Source organism: Vulpes vulpes, chromosome 11 (genome assembly GCF_048418805.1).
Source record: "Vulpes vulpes isolate BD-2025 chromosome 11, VulVul3, whole genome shotgun sequence".
NCBI classification, from domain to species: Eukaryota; Metazoa; Chordata; class Mammalia; order Carnivora; family Canidae; genus Vulpes; species Vulpes vulpes.
The window spans coordinates 92192228-92217988 of record NC_132790.1 but is presented as its reverse complement, the minus strand read 5'-3'; the positions used below and the strand labels follow the sequence as shown (position 1 = coordinate 92217988).

The following is a 25761-nucleotide window of genomic DNA, read 5'->3' as shown; positions in this document are numbered from 1 at the left end:
TTACATGGAACTAAAAAGCTTCTGCCTGGCATAGGAAACCATCAGTAAAATGAAAAGGCAACCTACTGAATGGTAGAAAATAGAAAATATTTGGAAACCACACATCTGATAAAAGTTAACAACCAAAATATATAACAAACTCATACAACTCTATAACAGGAAAGAAAATCCCATTTTAAAAAGAACAGAGGAATTGAATAGATATTTTTTTTCCAAAGAAGAAATACAAATGGCCAACAAGTACATGAAAAGGTGCTCAACATGACTAATCATCAGGGAAATGCAAATCAAAACCAAAATGAGATACCATCTCACATCTGTTAGAACAGCTATTCTGAAATAAAAGATAACAAGTGCTGGAGAGGATGTGGAGGAGAGAACATTTATGTACTCTTTGTGGGAAGGTAAATGTATGCAAATAGTATGAAAAACAGGATAGTAGTTTCTCAAGAAATTAAAAATAGGACTACCATATGGTCCAGCAATCTTCCTTTTCGGTATGTATCCAAAGGAAATGAAACCATGACGTTGAAGACTCCCACATTAATTCCAGCATTATTCACAGCAGCCAAGGTATAGAAGCAACCTCTCTGTCAATGAATGATTGGGTCAAGAAAATATGGTATACACAAAAGAATTCTATTCAGTCTTAAAAATGAAGAAAATCCTGCCATTTTTAACAACATGCATAAACCTAGAGGGTAGTTATACTAAGTGAAATAAGCCAGACATAGGCAAATATTGCATGGTATACCTGTGTGCAGGATCTTAAAAAAAAAAGTTACATTCATAAGACATAGGGTAACAAAATAGTGGTTGCCAGGGCCTGGAGAGTAGGGAAAATAAAGGTAGTTTGGTAAAAGGGTATCAACTTCCTGTTATAAGACTAACAATTTCTGAGACTCTAATGTATAATGTGTAACTATAGTTGATAACATTGTATTATATAATTTAAATTTGATAAGAGAATAGAACTTAAATGTTCTCATTGGAAAAGCAAGTAAATATACAGGTGACAAGTGTATTAACTAATTGAAAGGAAGGAATCTTTTCACAATGTATACATATATCAAATCCTCACATTGTATACCTTAAATATCTTACATTTTTGTCAACTGTACCTCAAAAAAACAGTATGGTGAGGGCATAAAAACAGACACATAGGCAAATGGAACATAATTGAGAGCCCAGAAGTAAATCCAGATAAGATGAACTAATTTTTGATAAGGGAGCCATTAATACTCAGTGGTGAAAGGATAATCTGTATAGGCATATCTTGGAGATATTACAGGTTCCACTCTAGAACACTACAATAAAACTAATATCACAATAAAGTAAGGCAAATAAGGTTTTGATTTCCCAGTGCATATAAAAGCTTTCTTTACACTATACTCTGTTAGGTGTGTAATAGCATTATGTCTAAAAAACAATGTACCTATATTAATTTAAAAATACTTTATTGGGGATCCCTGGGTGGCGCAGCGGTTTAGCGCCTGCCTTTGGCCCAGGGCGCGATCCTGGAGACCTGGGATCGAATCCCACGTCGGGCTCCCGGTGCATGGAGCCTGCTTCTCCCTCTGCCAATGTCTGCCTCTCTCTCTCGCTCGCTCGCTCTCTCTCTCTCTCTCTGTGACTATCATAAATAAATAAAAATTAAAAAAAAATACTTTATTGCTAAAAAATGCCAATTTTCTGACCTTTCTAGTGAATCATGATCTTTTTGCTCGTGTATGGTCTTGCCTCAATGCTGACAAGTGCTAACTAATCAGGGTGGTACTTGCTGAAGGTTGGGATGGCTGGATGTGGCAATTTCTTAAAATGAGACATTAGGTTGCTGTAACAACCAACTCTTCCATTCATGAAGGCAGAATAAGAAAATAATTATAATACCATCAAAAAGAATAAAATATAATAAATTTTACAAGATGCACGAAATTCTGAAAATCAGAAAATATTGTTGAAAGACATTAAAGAAAATCTAAATAAATTTTGTAGATCCTTGTGAATTTGAAGTCTTGATATTTGTTAAGATGGCAATACTACCTAATGTGATCTACAGATTCAATTAATATCTATCAGAATTACAGGTAGTATTTTTGTAGAAACTTAAGTGACCCTAAAATTTGTTTGGAAACATAACGTGAAAACCAAAATATTCAAAACAATCTTGAAAAAAAATAACGTTGGAGGACTCACTCTTCTCTCTTTCTAAACTTTTTTTTAAAAGATTTATTTATTTATTTATGATAGACATAGAGAAAGAGAGAGAGAGAGAGAGAGGCAGAGACGCAGACAGAGGGAGAAGCAGGCCCATGCCGGGACCCCGACGCGGGACTCAATCCCAGGACTCCAGGATCGCGCCCTGGGCCAAAGGCAGGCGCCAAACCACTGAGCCACCAAGGATCCCCTCTTTCTACACTTCTACAAACTAAAGATGCTGTGGGCTTAGGAAAGATAGACCTATACAACGATGAAATAGAATGAGTCCAGAAATACACCTTTATATTTAAAGCCAATTGATTTTCAACAAGGGTGCCAAAATAACTCAATGAAAAAAAAAAAAAAAAACACACAATCTCTTCAACAAATGGTACTGGAATATCCACTGTATATCCACATGCAAAAGAGTAAAGTTGGGCCCTACCTCACAGTATATACAAAAATTAAAAGGGATCAAAGGCCTGAATATAATACCAGAACATTAACACTATTAGGAAAATCAGAAGAATAAGTCATTGTGACCTTGGATGAAGGAATGGTTTCTTAGATGTGACACAGCACAAAGGTAACAAAAATAGATAAATTGGACTACATCAAAAATTTAAACTTTTGTGTTTCCATGGCCATCATCAAGAAAGTAGAAAGACAATCCCCATAATGGAAGAAAAATATTTACACATCTTATAATGGGGCTTAATCCAAAACGTATAAAATCTCTCATAATTCATCAGTAAAAAAGACGAATAATAGATCAAAATGGGCAAAGGATTTAAAGACAGTGTTCTCCAAAAAAAATATATATATATATATGGTCAATAACACATAAAAAAGCTATTCATTAAAACTAGCCATTAGGGAAATGTAAATCAAAACTACTATAAGATATGTCTTCACACCCATTAGGGTATCCATAATTAAAAAGACTGACAATAAAAAGTGTTGACAAGAATGTTGAGAAATTAGAACTCTCATACATTGCCAGAGGTAATGTAAAATGCATTAGCCAGTTTGGAAAATATTTTTCAATTCCTTTAAAATTTAATCATAAAAATTCAAATAAACAGCTAAACTAAAAAGAAAAAAATCTCTTCAGTTTGCGTTTTTCTCTCTTCTGCTACCATCCTTTCTTCATTTCTCTTTATCTCAGCTCTCATGTCATAATATGATCATATGGAATGCAATCTATTTAAAACTCACTCTTGTATTCCCTAGCAAATATTTTTCCAAAACACATCCTTGTCTAATTATGATTGATGCTCATCTCTTGCATTTATGTTATCATTTCTTGTTTTTTTATTTTAATGTATCTGAATGACAGTAAATCTTACAATATTTGCCTCAAAACAATGTAATAAATTCCGTAATATTTTAAATGTGTTTATAAGCATGCAGAATCATCCTCCCAAATTTTGAGTTGGAAGCATGGATTTGTGCCTTTATTTCCTAAGTTTAATTCTAACACAACCTGAGGAAGATACAGAGAATAATGAGAATTTACTCAGGGCCAAAAAGAAAATTTTGATTCTATATGTATTTGTTCTGAGTTTGTTAGAATCAAGGCAATAGAGACAGGTAGTTCCCCAAATCTCAATTTTAAAATTTTTTATCTGCTCTTTATCCAGAACAAAATGTTGTCATATCCACAATAACACATCCTCAACATTGGAGGGAAAGAATCCATCTAGTCATTGTCAAATGGTTCAGAACCTAAAGATGTAAATGTATTTAAATAGATGAAGGGCCATGTAGGAATGTGTATAACAATTTACACAGTTTATGATACTGGCATTAACTGAGACTTCTTTATTTCTGTGTTTCCCTTTTGGTTTTAGTGAGAGTCAGTCTCCATAAATAAAACCTTCAATATTTCAGTTGAAAACAATTTAAAAATAGGTATGGATGATGGTTTATACCATTAAATAAAGAAAAATAGACCTGAAGTCTCCTGTCTCTAGCCAGGTTAATGTTTCTTTCATGTTAGATTTTACAGATACAAAAAGAAATCTCTTCAATCTGTCACATTCTTGAGAATTTATGTAATCTTGATTGCTTGATTGATGGCTTTTTCTAATCTTCAACCCACCATACATGAGATGAGAGCGCCAGGGACAATACCCAACTGTCCACCTGGACTGGAATATTTGAGTCAGGTATGGTAATGTTTCTTAACTTATTCAAGTGGTAATAATATGAATTTGATAGTCTCAAAATACAGTTTGTGTTATACGAAAAAATTCTAACTAGATTAAAATACTATCCCTATAACATTAAGATTTTTACATTTAATTTTAATTTTTGATTGTAAATAATATAACATTGTGGTTTACAAATGTATTTCCTGGGAAGTCCATTTTTAAATTAGGAAATTGGGGGCACCTGGGTGGCTCAGTCAGTTAATCATCTAACTCTTGCTCAGAGTTATCAGGTCATGATCCCAGGGTCCTGGGATGGAGCCCCATGTTAGGCTTCCTGCTCAGTGGGGAGTCTGCTTCTTCCTCTCCCTCTGCCCCTCACCCTCCCTATCACAGGCAGCCCCAGAAACTCTTTGTCAATTCAGTGTTTGCAGAGAAATGCAATTAAACTCTGGTAGTGTGGTATTTCTCACTCCTTCACACACTCACACCTCTCCCAGTGTTCAGGAAAAAGCTAGAAAACCAACAGTAAAACTAGAAAGGAACCAAAAGCTTTGAGGCCAATAGCCTCAATTTAGAAGATGCCTTTGACTCCATACCCATTGTATTCAATACAAAAAATATTTAAACTCTTCATGCACATATAATACCTGCTCCTGCTTCCATTGTTTTAGCTCATTTGTCTTTATGGTAGTCACGTTTGTCTTTGATAGCTACATGCTAAAAAGGCACTTTTATCAATAAGGTTTCTCAGAACATTTACAAAACTAGCTTTGAGGAAATCTAGATAGTTCTTTGCAGCAGCATTTGGATTAGTCATTGTCTTTTCTCACTATGATGTTGGTCTGTGTAAATAACCAATGAAGAAATTCTTCAGTTCATCATTTTTTTGTTTTGTTTTGTTTTTAGTATAGTTGATACACAATGTTATATGGATTTCAGATGTATAACTTAGTGATTTGACGAAGTTGTACATTGTGCTATGTTCACCCAAGTGTAGCTATCATTTGTCCTATTACAACCACTGCTATTATTATGTCATTGACTATATTCCTTATGCTGTGCCTTTTATTCCTGTGACTTATTCATTACATAACTGGAAGCCTGTATCTCCCATGCCCTTTTATGCATTTTTTAAAAGATTTTATTTATCTATTCATGAGAGAGAGAGAGAGGCAGAGACACAGGCAGAGGGAGAAGCAGGCTCCATGTAGGGAGTCCAATGCGAGACTCGATCCCAGGTCTCCAGGATCATGCCCTGGGCCGAAGGGCGACGCTAAACCACTGAGCCACCGGGCTGCCCTCCTTTTATGCATTTTGCCCAACTTCCCACACCCTACTCCTGTCAGGCAACCAATACAGTTCTCTGTATCTATAGGTCTGATTCTGCTTTTCATTTGTTTATTCATTTGTTTGGGGTTTTTTTTAGATTCCACTTATGAGTCAAATCATATGGTATTTGTCTTCCTCAGTCTGACTTATTTCACTTAGTAGAGAACCCTGTAGGTCCATCCATGTTGTCTCAAATGGCACAATTCCATCTTTTTTATGGCTGCATAATATTTCATTGTATATACAGATATATATCACATTTTCTTTACCCATTTGTCTATTGATGGACACTTAGGTTGCTTCCATATCTTGGCTATTATAAATAATGCTGCAATATGCATAAGGGTGCATATATATTGTTTTTATTTTTAGTCTCTGTGATCCACCAGTGGCAGAGGGTTCTAATCCCTCTCTTTTCTTTTTTCATTTCTCTATTCATAGGATTACCAAATAAAATACAGGACACTTAGTTACATATGAATTTCAAGTAAACAAATACTTTTTAGATTAAGCATGTTTCATGCATTATTTGACATATTTATAGGAATAATTATTCATTATTTAACTGAAATTCAAATTTAACTGAGCATTCTGGGCTTTTTGCTTTGTTTTGTTTTACTAAATGTGGCAACCTTATCAATTTGGTCACAGAAAATCACTTACAGCATGTAAGTTCTTCTAGTCTTCACTATCTTTCACATGGAATGGAAGACTGTTTTTCCCTCATTCTTTACTTTCCAAAAGAGAGCCTCAAAGAACTTTATCTGTTTGCCCATGAAAGGCTTGGATTTCTATTTAAGACATCTATATAATTATATTTAACCTATAGTTTTTCTTTGGCTAAATGTCTAACAGCACTTGTAATTGTTTAATATTACATAAAAATATTTTTAGAGTATACTGTGTATGGATAGCTTAAAAAACACTTCACACTTAAGACTAGTATATGACATTTGACAGGAGAAAAATAAGAGATGTTGATAATGGATCAATTATTTCAAATATCCTAAATATAGGCATCAATATATATGTGTATTGGTAGGTGCTTTAAGTTTAGTTTAACTACTTCATACCACCTATCTTTATTTTCTACTCTATTAGATAAATCAGTTACTAGTGTGTCAACGTTTTGATCTTCTGGAAGGTATGTGCCAAACACACTGATATATTCACTCTTGAATATTTCTTGTGCTATAGTTCAGTCACTCCTTATAAATTAAAGTGCTTCATGTGTCTGGGTAAAAATAAACCTTGAACTATGAACAGAATATATAGATACGTAGAATATATGACTCATAGTTGATGACAGGATAAATGCAATAATAATCTTCTCGTGGAAAAAGACAAAGATAATGGCTCCGGATCACTCTTGAAAATGTTATTCTGCATTTTTGTTTTGCTAAACAGTAGGTCTATTTCCTGAAAGGGTTTTCCCATCCTAAATTCCTCATATACAGGTATTTCAGAGAAGCAGTGGTTCCATATCCTTCAGGAATTCTGCTAGTAGAAGAATGCAAGTAAGTTTCTGGGCAGTCCAATTTCACTACCATTCTTTAGAATGCAACTGTTTACCTCTATCTCCTCAGTTTAATACAAGTATTTCTTTCATGTATATAAAGCTATAATACATGTAAATGAAATGAAATCAGAGTTTAGTTAAAAAATTGTTATCTCTATTGTGACATTGTATATATGCATTAGAAGATCTGAGACTAAAATAGACATTCATGGTTTGATTTAATTCATAAAAGCTTTTAACTTTAAGCATATTATAAATGAATGTTTTCTTCAGGTTTTTCCTGCTGCCCTACACTGAATTATTTATTTTATGAATAACCAGAATCCCCACTGAGTACCTATAATGGACAAGACATATGCTAGCAATTTTGAGAAAATCAAAGAATAATCAGACCTGGGCTTTCCCTGAAATAGAAGTGAATATACTTAAATAAACACACAGCATGAAGTCATAAAAGTCGTGGGAGAAGGAAAATAGCAAAAATATTGAGAAAAATCTAACTATCCATGTTATAGGGAACTAATTCTCCAAACCAGTTATTCTCAACGTATGGTTGCCAGACTGCCAGCATGAACATCACCTGGGAACATGTTGGAAATCAAATCCCAGGCTTCATCACAGACCCACTAAATCACAAAATCCAGAGGTGGAGTTCAACTATCCGTGTTTTATCAAGTCCTCCAGATGGTTCTGATGCAGGCTAAAAATTTAAGAACTACTGCTCCAAGTATTACTTTCACATAATTTAACATTGTGCATTTATTTAATAGAATGAGACAGCTCTGTAGAATTGTCAGGAACTCCAAGATATATTGCTAAGTATAAAAAGCAATTACAGAGTAGTACATATAAAAGTGGGTTTCTTTATATGTTTGTATATAATACATTCAGGCTTTGCATATGTTTGAGATATCTAGAGATATGTATCTAGAAGGATACATATAAAATTGAAGAAGAGAAAAATAGAGTAGGCCAGGAAGAAATAATTATTTTTAATTTTATACCTTCTTTTGCATTTTTTTAAAGATTTTATTTATTTACTCATGAGAGACACAGAGAGAAAGGCAGATACTTAGGCAGAGGGAGAAGCAGGCTCCCTGCGGGGAACCTGATGTGGGACTCAATCCCAGGACCCTGGGATCAGGACCTGAGCCAAAGGCAGACGCTCAACCGCTGAGCCACCCAGGTGCCCCTTCTTTTGCATTTTTAAATCTGTGTCATGTATACATGATTTCTACTCAAAAAAATGAATTAAGTTTAAAAGACAAAATATTTTTTCATAAATCTTGAATCATGGTTTATCTTTGAATATTAAATAAAAATGAATATCTTTCAGGGTATTGGGGTGGTTCAGTCGGTTAAGAGGCCAACTCTGGATTTCGGGTCAGGTCATGATCTTGAGTTCATGAGATAAAGCCATGAGTTGACCTCTGTGCTCAGTGGGGTGTCTGCTTGAGATTCTCTCTTTCCCTCTGCTCCTCTTGTCCTGCACGCACACACATTGTCTCTCTCTCAAATAAATAAGTCTTAAAAAATGAGTATCTTTCAAATATGTTTATATAATACAAAAACATAATTATGTTTATTGCCAAAAAATCATTAAAAATGAGGAAAGTCTGTAACTGTTTCAAAGGTTAACATTAAAACAAAATGGTAAATGTTATTACAGTAACATATTCATTAAACATACTCATTCAAGAACACCTAAAATTTTAAAAGAGTAGGAGAAAAATATCATCCATGTACAACTACCGATGCATTTCCTTTGAAAACATTTTTTAAAATATTTTTTGATGAATTTTTAAAAATCACTTTTAATCATTGTCCACACAATTTTTTATATTTATTCTCTTAATGTTTTTGTCATTTTTGTTATTTTTATTTATCTTAAACTGAATGTTTTAAATAGCAACACAATAATCCTCAAGGGGATACTACATATTGCTACTTTTTGGGTATTTACTTTGCTTCCAGTTTACTTTTTCTTTTCTAAGTAGTGCAGTAATGAATATAGGGTGTAGAAAACACCTTTTTAAAAAAAATTAGGACTAGTTTGTTTATATGATCACAGAAATAAAATTATTAAGATAAAATATATTTCCATTTGCTTGTAAAAGAGATGAATCTGATCATTATCTAATGTGGATAATATATGAGTGCTTATTGTCTCCCTCAATTTAGCATCAGTAAAATATTTTTTCTTGGTTTTTACTATCCAGATTAAATACCTAATGTCTTTTTCATGTCCTGAGGAAGAGAAAGATGAAGAAGAGGACTAAAATTTAACAAAACTCAAAACATTAATAGTAAATTGGGTTAATAACTCAGAAATTCAAAACTGATTCCAAAAACAGCTATGCATAGAATTTTAGCAATAAAAGGAACTAGAGAGTAACTAGCACATCTATTTTATTTTTTCCATAATGAGAAACTAGGATACCAGTGAAGATAAATGTCTTAAACCCAAGCAGTTTATTATCAAATGTACATTCCAAATTTGAAGATAACTTGATAGGCAATTTATATGTCTCACACCATTAATAGATGACCACTTTGTTTCATTCTTTAGTTCTCAGTTGTTTTGAAACTAGTAAGAAATATGAAGTCATGAACAACCAAGGACAGAGAATTTATTTTGCAGAAGACAGAAGTAATTGTTTCCTCAGATACCTCTGTGGACCTTCAAGATCTTTTACCATTACAATTTATGATAACATAGGCCGTGATGTCATAACTGTGCATAAAGCTCTAAGATGTAGCTGTTGCTGGAGAAACTGCTACCTACAAAAGGTCAGTAAATATTATTTCTACATGATTTAGAATGTATTTGAGTTCCTTCAAAAAAGCCTCAAAATTGTGCAGTATATTAAAATATTGGGCTTGCCAACAAAGAATTTTCTGGAATGAAATATGTTAGAGAGGAAATTATAATTTGTACCACATACCTGCAGAGTAAGAATACACAACACTGTAAATATTTTTCAGGTAATGAAGATCACAAGATCTTTGGAGTTTTAGAAGTTTTCTATCTGAAATATTGTGTTTTACATTTGCACTTGTCTGCAAGCGCTTCATAGCTGTCTGATGGAGTGCCAACAAACTAGAGGCTGTGAAGTCCCATCCCATTTTAAGCTGTGTTTCTCAGACTGGTCCTTTGAGCTTTCACTGAGTAGGATCCCTTTCTTTTCTTTCTTGTTAGTGATATCTGGATTCCCTGGATCTCAGGAATTTGTTGTTGTCATTTATTTCATTACACCTGCTTGTAGTTTGAAAAATGGAGCTATAATTTTTCCATCTACTTTTGATAATAAATTTGATAGTGGTTTTGTTTTATTTAGCTATCATACTTGTTCTGTCCTTTTTCATGAGAGTTTGGGGAAGATTCACAAACTGCATTACAACTGCCACCTGCTTAATTTCATAGTCTTCATTTATATTTTAAATGAACAATATAAATAAATAAATAAATAAATAAATAAATAAATAAATAAAATATGATGGAAAGAAGAAAGGAAGGTAAGAGGGGAAAAAGAAAGGAAAAAAGAGTGAGAAAGAAAGAAAAATATAGGAGAAACAGTGCCCCTCAAACTCTTGTTTCTTCGGCCTCCTAATATTCCTCTGCAGATGGAACTACTTTCATGAGTTTAAATATTCTCCCAGAATTATTCTACGAGTAGTTGTGTAATGCATACATATGTATGAAATACATGTGTCTTATAAACACAATTGGCAGATAATCTTTTACAATTTTTTTGGAGGGAAGGGGCAAAGGGAGAGGAGAGAGAGAATCTTAAACTGGGCTTAGAGCCTGACTCAGGGCTTGATCTCACAACTCTGAGATCATGGCTTGAGTTGAAACCACGCTTAACCAAATGAGAGCCACCCAGGTGCCCAGTTCTACCATTTTTTAACATATGCAATACAACTTGAAGATTAGATCAGTATGTCTTGGGCTTCTTCCATTCTTACAAACGGCTGGATAATAATCCATCATGTTTATGGTAGACTGTAATTTAAACAATCAATATCTGAACTAGGTTTTAAATCAAAAGTATTTCAGTGAAATCATATTTACATTTGCATAGAGGGACAAAACTTCCTGGCATATTGGTAATAAAATAATTGTTGGTAGGATCCCTGGGTGGCTCAGCGGTTTAGCACCTGCCTTTAGCCAGGGCGTGATCCTGGAGACCTGGGATCAAGTCCCACATCAGGCTCGCTGCATGGAGCCTGCTTCTCCCTCTGCCTGTCTCTGTTTCTCTCTCTCTTTCTCTGTATTTATCATAAATAAATAAATAAAATCTTTAAAAAAAATAAAAATAAAATAATTGTTGGTATGACTATAGTTTAAGGCATGTTTTATGGGCATAGCAATTTAAAAAATAATCTTCATAAGCACCTAAAAATATTATTATCCCCCATTTGCAAATATACAATGAATTTCAGAGGTTTAGTGATATGCCCACATTTCCTGTAGTTAGTGAGGAGCAGCATCAGGTCTCACCTCAGGGGTTTCAGTACCTAAATCCTGTGTGTTTTCATTTCCATGTCTACTCCTAAATATAGGGCATGCCTTAAACACAGAAAGTTCCATTCATATATGTACAAAAAGCTAATAGGTAACAACTAATTTGTTGCTCACAAATCAAACAGATCTCATTTGATCAATACTGCATTTCTCTATCTTTTGTAGCTAAAAGTTGAGGCTCCTCCTGGTGAAAAAATTGGATATGTGTACCAATACTTTCACCCATTTTGGCCAATGTTTAAAATTAAAAATGCAAATAAGGAGGATATAATGAAAATCAAAGGACCATGTGTGGTTTCCAGCTGTCTCAAGGCTCTAAATTTTAATGTGAGTAGTTATGTTTTAAGATAATCATGCTAAAAAAAAGATAATCATGCTCAAATTTGTTATTTGGTTATTTTGCAATACATTATTAACTTTGATTAAGATAAAATAAAAACATGTTATCATGATGTTATAAGTGTTTGACTACTTTTTAAATTGAATATCTAATATAGTATCCTTGCAACATTGAGTCCTACATGTTTATGCCACTTATAAGACATCTTTTTAAGCTATATTTCAAGTATATAGTCACCAAATAACAAATTTGGTATTTAATATTTCAAGGAATATTGAAAGAGAAAATGAAACTTTATTGCAGTGAACAATGACATACTTGGGCATTAATTATAAATATTAATGTTAATTTTTATAAAATCCTGAAACTTATGATACAATCTTATTAGATTATTTTTTAAATATTTTGTTTATTTATTTGAGAGAGAGCACATGCATGTACAAGTAGGAGGGAGAGAGGTAGACAGAGAGGGAGATGCAGACTCCCCACTGAGCAGGGACCCTGACTCAGGGCTTGATTCCAGGACCCTGAGATCATGACCCAAGCCAAAGGCAGACACTTAACCAATTAAGCCACTCAGGTGTCCCCAATTTTGTTATATTTTTATGTGCTTACTGACATAATTCTCAAATTATGGCCAATATTCAGATAATGATTTGGGAGATTAACTACTAAAAGTACTAAATATAGTTAATAAAACTAAACAAACCACTACACTTAGTTAAATATGGATTCCTCAGCAGCAGAGACTATTGTCTCAGTTTGATAAGATATTTGATTTGGAAAAAGTACTGTTTCTCAATCTTTTATTAAGAATGTGTTTGCTTTTTTTTTTTAATACCTGAAATGATTACCTGATTTTTTTCCTTCGCTAAAGCTATATTAATTCAGTTTTGTGATACTGATTCTGATTGGCACCTGCATGTACAATTAAGTAAAATATATTTAAGCAAATGAATTATGGCAATAATATAGTTAGTTTGAAAAAACTTGAATAAAACGAGCACACAAGACTACTCTTCTGTATTTGAAGCTGGAAACCAATGGAAGAGAGTGGCCTATGCATAAAACTCTGCTCGCCAAAGCTATCTTGGTTCATTATTAATGATATCAAAAAATAAAATGCTTTCTGTGTATTGTTTTATATCTCACATCATAATAAATCCTACTTTATTCAAAAATCTTCAGAACTTTCTCTGAGGTGTATAAAATACTTCCTATTCTAAGTTTGAAGCAAAGTCATTTCACAGCTGGCATTTTTGAGGAAGCTCTAAGAATGAGGAACAAAGGGAGCTAACAGTTCTGTGAAAAAGTCATCTTATGTCTGAATGTGGGCAACCCTTGCAATATTTTTGCTAATAAGGAAAGGGATAAAGCAGTAACTTGTTACAGGCAAACTATGGTAAAGGAAATAAACCATTCATCACAGGAACAAAATTTAAGAAAGCACAAAAAAACTTAATAATTAAGATAAATGATACTTGAATGTAATCTTTTTATTTATTTATTTATTTATTTATTTATTTATTTATTTATTTATTTTAGATATATACAGACTGGTGATCCAGTCTACCCCATCCAGAGGGTTAATTTTATTTTTTTTATAAATTAATTTTTTATTGGTGTTCAATTTACCAACATACAGAATAACACCCAGTGCTCATCCCGTCGTGTCCCCCTCAGTGCCCGTCACCCATTCACCCCCACCCCCCGCCTTCCTCTCCTTCCACCACCTCTAGTTCATTTCCCAGAGTTAGGAGTCTTTATGTTCTGTCTCCCTTTCTGATATTTCCCACACATTTCTTCTCCCTTCCCTTATATTCCCTTTCACTATTATTTATATTCCCCAAATGAATGAGAACATAGACTGTTTGTCCTTCTCCGGTTGACTTACTTCACTCAGCATAATACCCTCCAGTTCCATCCACGTTGAAGCAAATGGTGGGTATTTGTCATTTCTAATGGCTGAGGAATATCCCATTGTATACATAAACCACATCTTCTTTATCAATTCATCTTTCGATGGACACCGAGGCTCCTTCCACAGTTTGGCTATTGTGGACATTGCTGCTAGAAACATCGGGGTGCAGGTGTCCCGGCGTTTCATTGCATCTGAATCTTTGGGGTAAATCCCCAACAGTGCAATTGCAGGGTTGTAGGGTCAACCAGGAAATTAAGGAAGAATTAAAAAGATTCATGGAAACTAATGAGAATGAAGATACAACTGTTCAAAATCTTTGGGATGCAGCAAAAGCAGTCCTGAGGGGGAAATACATTGCAATACAAGCATCCATTCAAAAACTGGAAAGAACTCAAATACAAAAACTAACCTTACACATAAAGGAGCTAGAGAAAAAAACAGCAAATGGACCCTACGCCCAGCAGAAGAAGAGAGTTAATTAAAATTTGAGCAGAACTCAACGAAATCAAGACCAGAAGAACTGTGGAACAGATCAACAAAACCAGGAGTTGGTTCTTTTAAAGAATTAATAAGATAGATGAACCATTAGCCAGCCTTATTAAAAAGAAGAGAGAGAAGACTCAAATTAATAAAATCATGCATGAGAAAGGAGAGATCACCAAGGAAATACAATGATTTTAAAAACATATTATGAGCAGCTATACACCAATAAATTAGGCAATCTAGAAGAAATGGACACATTCCTGGAAAGCCACAAACTACCAAAACTGGAACACGAAGAAACAGAAAACCTGAACAGGTCAATAACCAGGGAGGAAATTGAAGCAGTCATCAAAAACCTCCCAAGACACAAGAGTCCAGGGCCAGATGGCTTCCCAGGGGAATTCTATCAAATGTTTAAAGAAGAAATCATACCTATTCTACTAAAGCTGTTTGGAAAGATAGAAAGAGATGGAGTACTTCCAAATTCGTTCTATGAGGCCAGCATCACCTTAATTCCAAAACCAGACAAAGACCCCACCAAAAAGGAGAATTACAGACCAATATCCCTGATGAACACAGTTGCAAAAATTCTCAACAAGATACTAGCCAATAGGATCCAACAACACATTAAGAAAATTATTCACCATGACCAAGTAGGATTTATCCCTGGGACACAAGGCTGGTTCAACACTCGTAAAACCATCAATGTGATTCATCATATCAGCAAGAGAAAAACCAAGAACCATATGATACTCTCATTAGATGCAGAAAAAGCATTTGACAAAATAGAGCATCCATTCCTGATCAAAACTCTTCAGAGTGTAGGGATAGAGGGAACTTTCCTCGACATCTTAAAAGCCATCTACGAAAAGCCCACAGCAAATATCATTCTCAATGGGGAAGCACTGGGAGCCTTTCCCCTAAGATCAGGAACAAGACAGGGATGTCCACTCTCACCACTGCTGTTCAACATAGTTCTGGAAGTCCTCGCCTCAGCAATCAGACAACAAAAAGACATTAAAGGCATTGAAATTGACAAAGAAGAAGTCAAACTCTCCCTCTTCGCCGATGACATGATGCTCTACATAGAAAACCCAAAAGCCTCCACCCCAAGATTGCTAGAACTCATACAGCAATTTGGTAGCGTGGCAGGATACAAAATCAATGCCCAGAAATCAATGGCATTTCTATACACTAACAATGAGACTGAAGAAAGAGAAATTAAGGAGTCAATCCCATTTACAATTGCACCCAAAAGCATAAGATACCTAGGAATGAACCTAACTAAAGAGGTAAAGGATCTATACCCTAAAAACTATAGAACACTTCTGAAAGAAATTGAGGAAGACACAAAGAGATGGAAAAATATTCCATGCTCATGGATTGGCAGAATTAATATTGTGAAAATGTCAATGTTACCCAGGGCAATTTACACGTTTAATGCAATCCCTATCAAAATACCATGGACTTTCTTCAGAGAGTTAGAACAAATTATTTTAAGATTTGTGTGGAATCAGAAGAGACCCCGAATAGCCAGAGGAATATTAAAAAAGAAAACCAGAGCTGGGGACATCACAATGCCAGATTTCAGGTTGTACTACAAAGCTGTGGTCATCAAGACAGTGTGGTACTCGCACAAAAACAGACACATAGATCAATGGAACAGAATAGAGAACCCAGAAGTGGACCCTGAACTTTATGGTCAACTAATATTCGATAAAGGAGGAAAGACTATCCATTGGAAGAAAGACAGTCTCTTCAATAAATGGTGCTGGGAAAATTGGACATCCACATGCAGAAGAATGAAACTAGACCACTCTCTTTCACAATACACAAAGAAGGTAATCTTTTTAAATCAAAACTAATGCAAATCCATTATGAACAGAATTTATTAAAAAAAATTTAAGTGAAGATAGAAACTAACTTTACACTTGTATGACTTGCCTCATTGTTTTACCCTACCCCTCTTCCTGGCTGAATGGGGCCACAGGTATTAAAAGATATTTTTATGAAATGTATGTTCTTAGTATGTTTTGATTTTAAATGAAAGGGGCCAAATGGGAGGGAAAATGTAGAGAAACTGCAGATGTCAAATATTTGATGAATCCTGTCTCTTGCTTGGTATGGGATTAACGCACATGTAGGAAATAACCTTCATATGAGTGCAGAAATAGTCCATTCATCATTAACAGGAAGGAAGTAGGAAGTGTTGGCATGGATACAACAGTATATACACATACACTAATATGTGTATTTTTTCAATAAATATACATACACTAATGTAAATACATTTTCTCTTATGACTTTGTTAACATGTTCTTTTCTCTCACTTCCTTTATTGTAAAAATATAGTATATGGTTCATATAACATACAAAATATGTGTTGATTGACTGTTTATGTTATTAAATACAATGACTTTCTAGGGTTAGCTTCTGGGATTTTAGCAAATTCCTGTCCAAGAGCTTCTATTATCTCTGCAATGTAAAATATAGGATCTTTTCCTAAGGATGAGGGAAAATGGTGTTGTCAGGTAAACACTGGAGAAATTTTGACAAAGTTACACAAAAGTACTTTCCCCAAATTCCTTAACACTATTTCCAAGGCTATGTATAATACATCACTGCATACCTCTCTCTTCTCACTCATTTTATGCCACTAGCTCCTTCCCTCACTTTGTTCCAGCTAAGTTCCTCCCAACTCAGGGCCTTTTCACATGTTGCTGACTCTCTCTAGGATGCTTTCACTCTCCCTACTCCTGTGGCCACTAATTCCTACTGATCCTCTAAGTCTCAGCTTAAATAGTGCTTTGCCCAAGAGGTTTCCTCTAAAATCATCCCACCTGTTTCTTTTGGTCTATTATCTCCCTATTGTATTCCATTATATCACCTAACTTTACCCTCATGGCATTTATTACCAGACAAGTGGTAGGATTTATCACAGGTTTGTGTCTTCTACCTACATGGGTATCTCCTATGTTGAGAAATAAATATTAGTTAGTAAGAGAAGTAACTAACTTAATATTAGTTAGTAAGGGAATTTAGATGAGTAGGGAGAAAATGAAAATTTCTTAAGAAAGAGTTTACTGTGTAAAAGAGCTGAAAAGCTAGTGGTTTTCATTTGTAATTAGGTTGATTTTCAGATCAAATTTAAGCAAATTATATTTATTAAGCATATATGTTATCATAATTTATATTTTATCATATATAAAATACCATATATGTAATATACAGTTGACCTTTGAACAAGTTTGAACTACACAGATCAACTTACATGCAGATTTTTTTCCAATAAGTATATATACAGCACTATAAAGATATTTTCTCTTCCTTGTGATTTTCTTAATAACATTTTCTTTACTCTAGCTTACTTTATTGTAAGAATATAGTACATAACACATATAATATATATCTATTAACTGACTATGTTATCAGTAAGACATTCTGGTCAACAGTGTGCTATTAGTGGTTAAGTTTGGGGGGAATCAACAGCTTTACACAGATTTTCAACTGCCCAGGGCTGTCAGCACTCCTAACCCCTGTGTTATTCAAGGGTGAACTGAATAATCAGTTGTATACCATCAATTTGAAAATCTCCTTTCAGGTAGATATTGTCTATAGGTGTTTTTCCAAGCTATTATGTGTCCATATTGCACATTCAATTTATTGCAGGATATAATCAGCATGATTATAATTCATATGTGTCATATTTAATTACTAAAATTGATATAGGAATACCTATTTTTCAGAGATTTTTCTCTAAGGTTATTATTTTTTTCTTTTAGTTATTGTCTCTGGATGAAGAAATAGTTATTGGTAAGATTTCAAATACATGGGCTGGATTTATTAGGGAACTATCTACCAATGCTGATAAATTTGGAGTCCAGTTTCCACTTGATCTTGATGTTAAGATAAAAGCACTGATGCTTGGAGCAAGTTTCCTCATTGTGAGTCTGTTTTTATTCTAGTTAGCATAAAATGGCATTTTCTGAGATTGCCATTGAACCTTTGCTGATATTTTTCCTAAAATCATCTACATTGACTGCAAATTGTGCTTTTTGGGTCTAGTTCTAAGCCCCCAAGATCATATCACAGTGTTCACATTGCAAAGGATGTAAAAACTAGAGTGTCCTGTAAATGTGATCACTAAAGTTGAAATCTTTTGCCTTGATGAAAAACAAGACTAAATTGCTGAAAAAAAAGAACAAAATGGTTTGTTCATTGTAACCTACTGTTATTTCCTACAATTTAAAATTTTATAAGTTTTTTTTTTTGCACATTTCACTTAAAAAGTAATCATCATTAATTTGGAAACTATGGCTAGGTAGACATTGTGAAAAGGAAAATATTACTCTTGATTATAATTGGGTTTTAGGGGAAAAAATGAACATAAGAATTACTTTCATTCTGTAAATATTATTAAATTACAGAAAATGGTAATAGATATATGCAGGGCTAGGTCAAACACTGTCTTGTAAATAGTATTAAAAATTTGGAGAAACAAAAATAAACAGATTAAATAGTAGATTGGAAATAGCTGAAGAAAAAGTAAACGAAGAGTTACAATTGAAAAAAAATGATTCATAATGTAGTAGAGACAGACAAAACAATATAAAAATCAAGAGTTCCAATACGATAGGATAGAGAACAGATAACTGCTAAAAAAAATTTCAGAGCCAAGAAATATGAATTCAATGGTGGTAAAGGACAAGTACCCTAAGAAATGCAATAAAAATTAACATCCATATAAATCAGAGTGAAACAGAATAGCAAAGGAACATAAGTAACCAGAAGGGAAAAGACAGATCACACATGAGTAATGAGACTGACAATTGATTTCTCAATAGAAACAGTAGAAGCCAGAAAACAAGATAGCTAAATCCTTCAAAATACTTATTAAAAAATAATCTTAACTCTTGAATTCTATTTTCTTCAAGACTATACCTTAAAGATAATAATAAAATAAACAAATTTGCATTTTAAGAAACCCACACTTTTACAATACATAGATTGTTGTAAAGTGTTTATAACACTTCAGGAAGAAGGAACATGGTCTGAGAAGGATCATCTGAGATTCAATAATATCAATGATATTATGAAATAAATATCTGAAATAAAATAAAATAAAATGCTAACCATATTTGTGAATGTAAACACATTCTAAAAAAATAAAATAATAGTAAATGTCTAATTTGTAAAGTCAAAAAAAGCAAAACAAAAATATTAGGAAACTTATTAGAATTAAAATATTCTAAGGTCTTTTTATTGTTCAGGAGATGAGTTAAGTTTAATGTGCATGTTAAAATGTCAATAGATAACAACTGAAATAACAAAAAGACTGTAAATTTCAAACTAATACAGAGGAAAAATGGGAATGAAAGACAAACATCACATAAACAAAAAAAAAAAAAAGGAGAAAAAAATCAGAAGAAGTGAGGCAAACAGAAATAGAAAATTAAAATGGTAGAAAGGATCCCTGGGTAGTTCAGTCAGTTAAGCATCCAATTGATTTGGTTTCAGTTTAGGTCATGATCTCATGGATCGTGGGATTGAGCCTTACATCAGGCCCTGCACTTAGCAGTTTGCTTGAGATTTTCTCCCTCTGCCCCTCCCCCCACTAGCATTTTCTCTCTCTCTCTCTCTCTTTCTCTCTAAAATGAATAGACCTTAAAAAAATAAAATAGTATAAAATATCAATTCAGTTGTATCAAGAAGTATCAAGAGGACTTTTTACAAAAAAAAAAAAAAGAGAGGACTTTTTACAATAACCACAATAAATGTAAATGAGAAAAACTTGCAAGTTAAAAAAAATGTTAAATTAGATTTTTAAATTACCTATAGGCTCTTAATAGGAAATAAATCCAAAATAATAACAAAAACTTGAAAGAAAGAAAAGATTGGTAAAAGTATAACAGAAAAATACTAACAATAAAAGCTAGTAAAGCTAAGTTGATACCAAAAAACATCAATTTTAAGTAAAAAAAAAAATTAGTAGGGACAGAGATAGAGAAGGTAACTACATGATGATAAAAATTCTATTCAGGGGCAGCCCAGGTGGCTCAGTGGTTTAGCACCGCCTTCAGTCCAGGGTGTGATCCTGGAGACCCAGCATCAAGTCCCAGGTCGGGCTCCCTGCATGGACCTGCTTCTCCTCTGCCTCTCTCCCTCTCTGTATCTCTCATGAATAAATAAATAAAATCTTCAAAAAATTCTATACAAAAGAAAATAGTAATTCTTGACTTGTGCGTACCTAAGATCAACCTAAAAATACAGAGAAAAATGTTACATAGTTAGAAAGTGGTAAACTCATTATCATAGTGGGAAATTTATGCACCCCTTTCAATTTTTTTCCTGTTGTAGGAGACAGAACCTTAGTAAAATTATTCAAAATTTGAACAAAAAAGTTAACAAGCTTGATTTAATGGATACATGTGGAACATTGCATTAAACAAGTAGATAATATAAGTTGTTCTCAAACAAAGGTTTTTACGAGACCTATTCCAATAATCGATCCAAGAAACAAGTCTCAATGAATATCAGGAATTGGTATCACTTGGACCTTGGTATCAGGGCAAATAACGTTATATTAGAAATTGATAAGGATAATTATTTTTAAATATTTTGTATATGTGGAAATGGATATATAATTCAGGGATAAAAAGTGCACAATAAAATTTTAAAATATATGTAATTGCATAATAACTAAAATATATCAAAGCTTTTGGAATGCAAGTAAAGTTAAACATCAATGTATAACTATAAATACTGATGAAAAGAAGAAAAGTGGAAAATTAATAAGCAAAATATTTATCTCTAGAAAGTTAGTAAAAAAAAAACAGAATAAACCCAAAGGAAGTATAAGGAAGGAGATACTGAATTATTAACCAAAGAGAAATGAAAAAACAGCATCCACCCCTAGTCTCTAGATGAAGAAGAACTTTTAAAGTAAGTAAATCACAAAGTAATAGGCTACTAAATTAGAATATTTTAAACTTCTTGTACCTTAAAAAAAAATAATATTAAATATTCAATAGTAAACAATAAAAGTAAGGAAATATATGCTTCAGATTTGGCCAAGGAATAATATCCTTGTATTAATATAAATTTTTTTAAGTGAGAAGAAAAATATCAAATTCCCAACCAAAATGTAAAATGAATATAAAAAAAGTAATTCATACATCCACAAAAGAGAGAATACAAATAACCCATAACAATAAGAAAACATTTTCAAAAACATATGAAGAAAAGAAAAAAAGAAAAAAATGGAATATCCCTTTTCATTTTTCCAATGACAAACTCACAATGCTCATGAGAGTTTAGGAAATCAGACAGACATGAGGTACAGGTACAATTTGGGAGGAACAAACTGAAAATATCCATTAAAGTTTTTAATGTTCATATTATTTCAGATGCATTACTTTCTTCTGAAAAACTGATACAGATGCAGACATATAATTAGGTTTACCCTAGTAAATAGCAATGTATACTCTATGTAGCAAATATCACTCTAATAAATTTTAAAAAGCTAAAACAACCTAAAATTTGAAGTATGAGATTAAACACTTTAGGACACAGTTCTAAAACAGAACATTAAAGACTCAAACTATATGTCACAAAAAATGAGGTTTTTTTTTTAAGATTTTATTTATTTATTCATGAGAGACACACAGAGAGAGAGGCAGAGACACAGGCAGAGGGAGAAGCAGGCTCCCTGCAGGGAGCCCGACGTGGGGCTCAATCCCAGGTCTCCAGGATCAGGCTCTGGGCTGAAGGCGGCGCTAAACCACTGAGCCACCCAGGCTGCCCAATAAATGAGCTTTAATGGCATGAATACCTCCGATATATTATGCAGTGAAAAGATTAGGATATAAGCATATTATAATACTAACTGTGTGTGTCTAGAAAGAATGCGAGTCAAATTATTAATGGTAGATTCTATGTGGATTGAAAATATAACTTTTTCCCTTCTCTATTCTTACACTTTTTTATATTGAGTATATATGATGAAAAATATATAAATAAAATGAAGTAGAATTAGCGGGTGTTCTCTAAGGGCCTTTATATTCCAATTTTTTATTTTAGTGTGTTTGAAAGTAGTCACACACAACCGATGGGGTTCCTCATAGGTCTGATCTTCAGCATTCTGCTTTAATATGTTTTATAAACATGTTATTATAATACAGGACCCCAAAATCATTCTCATGTCTTAGATCTACTATTAAACCAACCTAATTACATTTATTTTTCATTTTTATTCTAGGACTACATGTACTTTGAACTCTGGTCATGAGTTTCGCCAGCTTTCAGCAAAATTAAACAACTTTCACTGAGAATATTTAAATGAAGTTTTATTTCACTAAAATTATTTGTATAATTTTTTCTGAATAAACCACACCAAAATTTAGGAACTTAGAGTAATATTGTTTTTATCCTAGGATTCTGCTGTACAGTTCTCCATGGATCATACTCTTCCATGTGCAGTCAGTTAACAGATTGGCTGGGAACTGTATCATCCCAGATGGCCTACCTGTTGTCAGAGGCGATAGGAGCAACAAGTCACATATTTTTCATCATCTAGGAGGCTAGCCAAAGCTTCTACACATAACTATGTTACAAAGCATCAAGAAAACAAACTTACGTGTTCATTTCAAGCCTATGGTTCAGTTATACTCACTAATGTCCCACTGGCCAAAGCAAGTCACATAGCCAAGTCCAGATTCAATAATGGAAAAATAGACTCAACTTCTTTATGGACATCACTGCAAAATACTATGGCCTTTTTCAAATCTCCTCCCAATTGAACATTGGATAATGTCACAATTAATGTGACCATTAATAGTAATTGTCACAATTATTTCATCCTCTCCACATGCCAAATATCCTCTTGGGACTCCCAAAGGTCTCTTTCAATTATGGCATCAGACTTAAGTCCAGTATCAGATGATCTGCATCTTCTGTGAATCCAGGTGAGGTATATGCATCAGCTCCTCTTGATTCAAAGACTTAAAACTAAAAAGATACACCTACCATTCAATAGTGAGCCAAGATCAAAATAACCACAATAAAAAATGGAATTCTTATTCATAGCAGTCACTGGTCAAAAGCAACTTTAGCATTCAAATGGACATGAGTTGCCAGTTCCCCTTACTGTAGAGACAGAACATTCTGCCCTTTAGACAGTGGCTTTCTAATTTCTAGTTCATCGTTCTCCAAGGCTGTGTCCTCCGGGATTTTGGCTCTGTCTTCTGAGACATTTTTTTCCAAATGAAATGGCCATGTTTTTTTGTTTTTAAATTTTATTTATTTATTCATGAGAGACAGAGAGAGAGGCAGAGACACAGGCAGAGGGAGAAGCAGGCTCCATCCAGGGAGCCTGATGTGGAACTCAATCCCAGGACTCCAGGATCACACCGTGGGCTGAAGACAGGCACTTAACCACTGAGCCACCCAGCTGTCCCAAATGGCCATGTTTTTAACTGAGTAGAATTTGCAGCCTTTTGCCTACCTACAGAAAGTTGGAGACAGAAGTGTCTTTTCATTTTAAACTGTCTCAATCTCTTCTAGACTATACTTGTCCTACTCTCTTAAAAATTGTGTGGCTTTTCACATATAAGATCCCATCCATTTCACTGGAAAAAGCCACATCTACTTTTCTTTTTAAGAGAGGCCTCTGTGTCTTATTCATGGCTAGTCTAACTTCTTTAAATGATGGATGAGTTTCAAAAGTAGCCAGAGAACACATTCTTATGCACAAGCACTTTCCAAGCCTCTCATTGTAATGAGATTGTTAGCATCCCATTGGTTAATTTAAGACACACGGCTTAATCCACATTCAAAGGATGTTGAAAGAGATTTCACTCCTTAATGGAAGGTGCTGTGGACATTTCTTTACAATCTTCCACATTATTTGACAGGTGATTTTTCTTGATTTATGTTTGCTATAAACTGTTTGTGTCCCCCAAAATTCATATATTGAAACCTAATACCCAGTGTGACAACAGTATTTGAAGGTGGCCTTTGGGAAGTGATTAGGTCATGAGAGTGGAGCTCTCATGAAGGGCACTGGCACCCTTTCACAAGAGGCACCAGAGAGCTCCCTGGTCCTTTCACAGTGTAAAATTGTTGCAAGAAAACAGCCAAGTATGAATGAGGAAGTGATTCAGGCACTTCCTCACCAAGCACCGAAACTGCCAGTACCTTTCTCTTAGACTCGCCAGCCTTCAGAACTGTGAGATATACATCCCTGTTGCTCATATGCCACTCAGTTCATAGTATCTAACACCCTATACTAAGGCAGTGTTACCTATGAAACAGCTTTTCACATGTGATCTTATTTTTCAATTCTATCTCATTGTGTAATTAAGTAATCACTATTTATGATGCCTTTTAGATATGGCTGGTTTCAATGACAGCCAAGTTCCAAAGAACAGGCCATCCTACACCAGAACTACACAGATACTGTCCTAAGGGAAGCAAAAGAGATAAAGACTCAGTGAAATGTAATAAAATATGAGGCCTATTTCCATTCAAAGGTTACTTTTCTTCCTTACAAAAGTGTCTGAATAAAAAAAAAAAGTGTCTGAATAGAACAGCCCTTGTCACAAGGGCTTGCCATTTTATGTTATGGATAAATCCTATCCTAGTAATAAAGATCTCCGCCTGCAGAAGAAAATAGCAGGTTTTCATTCACAAAAGCCCATGCTTAGAGTGGCTGTTGAGTAGATCGTTCTAGAAAGATAGAATAAAAAATTTGAACAAGTCAGCAGTGGCTCATCTTGAGAGTCATGTACTGACTGCCCTTCAGTGATGCAGAGGTAAATAGACCCACGTGTACTCCTAAAGATGTATATTGGGTAACATCTGTGTAAAAGAGATTAACATATCAAACACCGTATTCTCCTGCCTTCCAGAGAACTACAGGATCTTAACCTGCGAACTTCTTCAGTTTTCTTTTCTTTTCTTTTTAAGATTTTATGTATTAGGGAGAGAGAGAGAGAGAGAGAGAGAGCATGAGCTGAGCCTGAGACTGACCCAGGGTTGAATCCCAGGACCCAAGGATCATGACCTGAGGCAAAGGCAGCCTCTTAACAGACTCAGCTACCCAGATACCACCCCTCCCCCCCCACCCCTAATTTTCTATACTTTGTTACATTCCCCAGGAATCTTAACAAACTTTCAGTAGGCGAATGGCCCACACATCCTCAGGTTAAAAAAAAAATGGTGAGGAAAGACTGGGAACCAAGTTAATTTAAAGAAGAAAATTAACATGATTTTTCACTCCCAAATTTT

At 34.0% G+C, this 25761-nt stretch overlaps 1 protein-coding gene across 1 annotated transcript; it reads left to right on the top strand.

Annotated features, from left to right (window-relative positions):
• The first annotated feature begins 4226 nt into the window (after positions 1–4226).
• Positions 4227–22762, top strand: LOC112932823 (phospholipid scramblase 1-like). The gene is made up of 6 exons (XM_026015790.2): positions 4227–4370; positions 6786–6828; positions 9773–9993; positions 11897–12058; positions 18258–18419; positions 22733–22762. Exons 1-6 carry the CDS (start codon positions 4278–4280, stop codon positions 22760–22762), a joined length of 711 nt encoding a protein of 236 aa, XP_025871575.2. The 5' UTR covers positions 4227–4277.
• Positions 22763–25761: the final 2999 nt, after the last annotated feature.

Bases quoted from the DNA above. Each gene is read 5' to 3' on its own strand.
- LOC112932823 (XM_026015790.2), top strand. From the start codon at position 4,278: ATGGCTTTTTCTAATCTTCAACCCACCATACATGAGATGAGAGCGCCA. The intron at 6,829-9,772 runs GTATGTGCCAAA...TTCATTCTTTAG, and splicing joins ACGTTTTGATCTTCTGGAAG to TTCTCAGTTGTTTTGAAACT. The intron at 9,994-11,896 runs GTCAGTAAATAT...TATCTTTTGTAG, and splicing joins GAAACTGCTACCTACAAAAG to CTAAAAGTTGAGGCTCCTCC.